Source organism: Caenorhabditis remanei, chromosome III (assembly GCF_010183535.1).
Source record: "Caenorhabditis remanei strain PX506 chromosome III, whole genome shotgun sequence".
Lineage (NCBI taxonomy): Eukaryota > Metazoa > Nematoda > Chromadorea > Rhabditida > Rhabditidae > Caenorhabditis > Caenorhabditis remanei.
In genome coordinates, this window is record NC_071330.1 from 9,499,951 (window position 1) to 9,506,090 (window position 6,140).

Below are 6,140 nucleotides of genomic sequence, written 5' to 3' on the forward strand. Positions count from 1 at the left end.
ACACAGTAAGACGAACGATAGGGAGTCAAATTTTTCGAATGAAGCTCACTTTTCTTCCATTTTTCTCGCTATCTTCGAGAAAACTTCGCACAAAAAATATCGAAATCATTAAAAAAGAGAAAAATACAAATTTTTAATACACACAATTTTTTTTTGGATAATTTTTTTTGAATTTCGCTAATTTTACGCTAATTTTTTTGGAGCGCAGTTGCTTCATATGGACATTCTGTGACCCTGTGCGACTGCGCCAAGCAAAACATCATGGGGCTTGCTATTCCAGAGTTGATGAAGAGAGTGTGTTTCGGAAAGAGGAGAGGGGAGAGATAGGGAGTTTCTATGGTTCAAAATATTGCAGATTTTGAAAACTCTCTTTTCGGTTTTTCGAGGGTTCATTTACTCCGTTTTTCATGGAGCCATTATTATAATGTTAGTATTTCGGAGAGCATCGAATTACTGCTTACCGGGTATCTTCGTATTGCACCACTACTCGTCCACTCTCGTCAGCAGTTGCGAACAAATCTCGTTGAAATCGAACAAAATGGGTAATCGATCGTGAGTTTCCGTAGTAATTCAAGAGAGGTTTTCCTTTTCCTCCAGCGTACTCCCGAGCACCAATAATTTGCATACTCGATCGATTGAGCGTTCGGGTGACCAGGAACATTTCTTCATCATCCTGACCATGAAGAGACCCGCAGAACTCATGATCCTTCCTCATTTTGAAACTGCAAGAAGAGGGACTTCCATGCTATGAAATTCTACTATAAACATACGAAAAGCTCTCCTTTCCAGACAACTCATTAAGAACCGTAATCCCTGATTTCGTCTGCAAGAAGATAGCTTCACCAGCTTCCTGGATTGATGCACAGGTTTCTTTCGCATCATATGACCACCGGGCACGATTCGACTGGCGAAGATCAAAAAGCTGTACGAGTCCATCACGTTTCTCCAGTACGATCCCATGATCACCAATTGTGGTCATTTTGGAAACAGACGTTCGATTGAACTGAAATAATTTGCTAGTAATAAACGTTTCCGGAGTAAAAAACACAGAGATGCAACATAACATATTTAGGCAGCAAAAAAAAAAAAAAATTTTTTAGGCACCCAAAAAAGTTTTTGGGTGCCTAAAAACATATTTAGGCACCCAAAAACCAACGTTAAGCAGCTCCAAAAGTTAGGCAGCACTGGGTATATCCGACTAACTGAACAGCACCGAATGGCTCATAACAGTTAGGCTGCTAAGCAGCTCCAAAGGGAAAACTCACTGTGATCAAATCATGTGATCCCTGTGGTGATCTTGTATCAATCTTGCTCAATCTTGTAACTCTAGTGTCGGACACCAAACAGCAGTGAGCATGTTCTCCGATATCGGGTTGTAACAACTGCAACTCAGTTCTTCTCGGTTTTTCTTGTTCAAGGAGTAGACAGGAAGCAGCTTTGAAGTCTCCAGATCCAATGATTGTATTCCTATCTTCGTATTGGCGATAAACATTTCTGAAATAACTGTTCATTTTTATAAATGAAAATTCCCACTTACCATCATAACAGCCAAATATATCGGTAGAGAACTTGTCCATCTCAATTGAGGTAAATATTGTGCCGGTTGATGATGACGCCATTTTCACACTACTTTTGGAAAGCCCTGCTATATTGTAAGGTCCACAGAAGCTCAGAGAGTTGATTTGTACGCCGAAGTTTATTTTGCATGACATTTCTGAAAGAAGAGAAATGAATTAATTGTGTATCGTCCAAACGGCATTATGGCCAGCCGGTGACACCACTCCTCTTCCCGTCAAAAATCTAACCAAAAAGTCAACTACTCAAGGATTACTGTAGCTACAAAAACCGAAATTTGGCAAAAACTGCCTTCCCACCGATATACTAAAAGAAATCCGAATTTTTAGGTTCTTAGGTATTCTCCCAGCTCACGTTGAGGCCCATGCTACCTATGCAAACGCGCTCTGAAAAATACATGGTCCGCAATACGTGGCGGTGAACATTAGAATCTATTTTCCTACAGAAAATTTTAGGATACGTGAAAATATTTCCATTTCCACGTAATTTCTCGTTAGAGCGTGTTCGCATAGGTAGTCTGGGCCTCAACGTGCCAGCTCTTATTTTCGTAGCCACTTTTACTATAACAACTCAAAATTCGGTAAATGCAACTCACCAGAAGAATAAGAGGACAATGAATAAGCAAGGCGTGGAATTAGGTGACTGAAGAGAAGAGTATTTGTGATTTTTTAGAGTGATTTGATTTTCATAATCGAAAATCTGCTTCAAAATCATCCTAGGAGACCGCGTGAAATGACGTTGAAAAGATCAGGTCACGTAAATAATATTTATTTATTTTCTTTTTTCCTCCGAAAAGCAATCACCAATCTACCCCATCCTTGGTGGTACTCGCTTTTGGAACTCGGGGAAATAGAACTGTTACAAAATGGAACTGTGAGAAAATGGAACTGTCTAATATAGAACTGCTACAATTTGGAACTCGGTAAAATGGAACTCGATGAAATGGAACTGGGTAAAATGAAACTGCTACAAAATGGAACTCTTGTTCGAATGGAGCGCGTTTGCATTCATGACTTTTTAGAAGAATTAGAACCAATTTTTGTTGGGAAAAGTCGACTTTTAAGGTTTAAAAACACTTATGGACCTATTCTGGGGTAGCAAAAAATAGTTTTTTGCTTATTTTTTGCTATTCAGAAAGTAGCAAAAAAAGCAAAAAACTCCTGGTTTGGAGGTATTTTTTGCTTGATCTTTTCTAGGCCAGCCCGCGGTTTTCTAGGCCATGTGTAGATTTACGGGAGAATTTTTTGCGATTTTTTCAGCATTCATGTACTTTATCGCTACTTTTGAACTGAATTCGTAATTTTATTGATTTATTCCATACTTTGTAATCGTTAAATGAATTTTTTCCGAACTTTGCTGAAAAAAACCCAAAAAAAGCTCCCGTAAATCTACACCAAACACAGGTCTTGCAGCGAATGGCCTAGAAAACCGCGGGTTGGCCTAGAAAAGGTCAAGCAAAAAATACCTCCAAACCAGGAGTTTTTTGCTTTTTTTGCTACTTTCTGAATAGCAAAAAATAAGCAAAAAACTATTTTTTGCTACCCCAGAATAGGTCCATTACATCATGAAGAGATTGTCTTTGTCTATTTAATAGTCAACAAAAAACCGAATAAAACTATATTAGATAAGCCCAATAAGCATTTTCAAAACCAGTGGTAGAGTTCCATCTTGTAGCAGTTCCATTTCATCGAGTTCCATTTTACCGAGTTCCAAATTGTAGCAGTTCTATATTAGTCAGTTCCATTTTCTCACAGTTCTATTTTGTAATGGGCCTATTCTTGGGCAGCGAAAAACGTTTTTCGCTGGTTTTTTTCCGATTCACGGAACCAGAAAATCAGCGAAAAACTCTTCGCGCGCAGGCATTTTTTGCTGGAGTTTTCTCTTCCATATTTGGTATGTTAGGCCATTCACTTCGGGACCATTTTGTTTAAATCAGTGATCCTTTAACTTTCAGTGAAGCGTAAATCGACAATTAAAGGATCACTGATTTAAACAAAATGGTCCCGAAGTGAATGGCCTAACATACCAAATATGGAAGAGAAAACTCCAGCAAAAAATGCCTGCGCGCGAAGAGTTTTTCGCTGATTTTCTGGTTCCGTGAATCGGAAAAAAACCAGCGAAAAACGTTTTTCGCTGCCCAAGAATAGGCCCATAACAGTTCTATTTCCCCGAGTTCCAAAAGCGAGTACCACCCCACCCTTTGCGCAACTCACTTTTTTTCAGACTTGTCACGGGCCGGGCCGGGCCAAAATCAGGAAAAATCTCGGCCCGGCCCGGCCCGGCCCGGCCCGGCCCGTAGCCCGGCCCGGCCCGCTCGGCCCGTTTTGAAACAGTTTTTCAAAACATTTCGAGTTTTTCAAGTTTTTTTGGAAATTTTTGGAAATTTTTTGAACTTTTTTTTGAAAAAAGTATAGTTTTCGAATAAACATTTAAAATTGAATCAAAATGTGAATATGTATGATAATTTAAGCATTTTTATCTATTTTTTCGAAAAATGTCAAAAAAAAATTGGTAAAAATGGGTACCCATCTATGAATCCGGGCCGACCGGGCCGGGCCGGGCCAAGAGAAATTTCGGCCCGGCCCGGCCCGGTCAAGAAAAATCTCGGCCCGGGCCGGCCCGATTTTTGACAAGTCTGCTTTTTTTAACCCTGCCCTCCACCACCAACCTGTATGGGAGACTTAATTAAGTAAGTCTAGTGGTTAACCTGTTTGTGTTACAATCTAACAGTGAGAGTTCGAAGCTTTTTGAGTTGAAAGTTTTTTTTCAATCGTAAAATGATACAAAATTGACTCGATATTCCTCAACATTATCCAAACGGATATCACCAAATTTAGAAAGTAAGATTCATTGCATATCGAGTATTGATAATATTCCGTCTGTCCTCCCTCTTCGTTAAAATAGGAAAACTTAATCGAAACCTGCCTGAAAGGCTAGTCTTGTCTGTTTTGATATACCACACGCTGTTATAACAATTTTCCCGATATGTAAGCTTCATTCGATTTTATTTTTCTTGTAGCGCAACCATTAGAGAATTATCACAATCACAATAAATGGTGTTGTCAGAGTAGGGCTGTTACTTGCGGCAATCGCCGGCAAGCCGGCGCCGCTTTTTTCAAGTTAATTGCATGAAAACTACTGGATTCCATCTGCTCATCAAATTCCTCCAGTTACTTATGAATTTCTGTCCACAAAGTACAATCATTACTTCGTACATCGTCCTTGATTCCAATACAGTGAAATAAAAGAGTCATCTTTCTTATTTTTTCGAATGTTTTTGTTTATATCTGGAAACAAATCATCTACTTTTTCAAAATAACCGTTTATAATGTAGAAGATCACTATTAAGCAGCTGACACTATCCGAATTCCACCGGCATTTGTTCCTCGCATGACGACACTCCGCCAACTTCCTGAACCCATGACTTCTCGAATGGAAAAAGGGGTAACAGTTTTCAGGGAAGACTAACAAGCATCTGTTTTAAAATTAAATCAAATCCCCTGTCTGAATCTCAAATCTTTAAAATAATGATTCGCTAACAATCATATTTAAGTTTTCTATTCATTCGCCTGTCTGTCTCTCTCCCTTTGATTTCATCCAAATTGCATCTGTCTTTCTCATTCCAAATGAACAAATTAGTCATGGCTCACTCGTTACATTCAGGTCGGCATCAAACTAAAGAAGATGAAAAAAAGGCAAATAATATTAACGATCCGATGATTTTATCACTTTTCTGTTCCGGCTGTGATGGTCATTTAGAAAAGAAAAGGTTCAATTCGTCTCTCGATATTCAAAGAAAGAAAAAATTAAATTGTATCACAATCCAATAATTTTTCCAACAAATTGTGTTCGTTTATTTCTGTTTCCGTTCCACTCTTCTCTACGCCTCCTCTCTCCGATTTCTCATCATTTCAGAATTCGTAAAAAAGAAAAAGTGAAGAATAGGAGATGCTGTACAGCTATTATTCAAGAATTCATGCGTTCTTTTCTCTTCTTTTTCTCAATAATTTCCGTCGGAAAAGAAAAAAGATTCGATCAAAAACAATAAAATTTGTTTTAATTTCCGGTGTGTAATAGAGAAAATGGGGGGGGGGGGGGGGGGGGAAGATGGGAAAAAATGAAGAACTCTTTCATTGTGTATTCACAATCTGTTTCATCTCATTCGATGCATATTCTTCTCGAAACAAGGAGAAGCTCTTGGGATGTCTAAATTAAAGGTAATGTTTTACTGTTTCCGTGTAAAAATGGATGAAAGTATTCGAAACGTCATTAATAGTATTGAACTAACATAGATTACAATCATATTCTCATATATTACTTTTTCGTAGCTCAAAAACAATCGGAAAACTTTCTCAACTCACAGGAGCTGCTCTTTCTTATTTTCTGCGTCTCTCCATTTCCTATTATCTCGAGCTAGTTTAGTTTCCAATCGAATTAACACGTCAAACGGAATGTCAAATACACCCATATTTGACACATTTTATCCGGATGGAAAACCTTCTTCATTCTCTTATTTTCTGTTAGCTTTTTCTTGAATCTCTTGAGAATTTACGTCGCCTTCTCAT

At 38.4% G+C, this 6,140-nt stretch overlaps 1 protein-coding gene across 1 annotated transcript; it reads right to left on the reverse strand.

Moving 5' to 3' along the window:
• Positions 1 to 457: 457 nt before the first annotated feature.
• Positions 458 to 1,511, reverse strand: GCK72_010300 (uncharacterized protein; the record flags this gene model as incomplete). The annotated part of the gene is made up of 3 exons (XM_053727789.1): positions 458 to 722; positions 771 to 1,003; positions 1,266 to 1,511. The coding sequence occupies 3 exons, from the start codon at positions 1,509 to 1,511 to the stop codon at positions 458 to 460; spliced, it is 744 nt and encodes a 247-aa protein (XP_053587366.1).
• Positions 1,512 to 6,140: the final 4,629 nt, after the last annotated feature.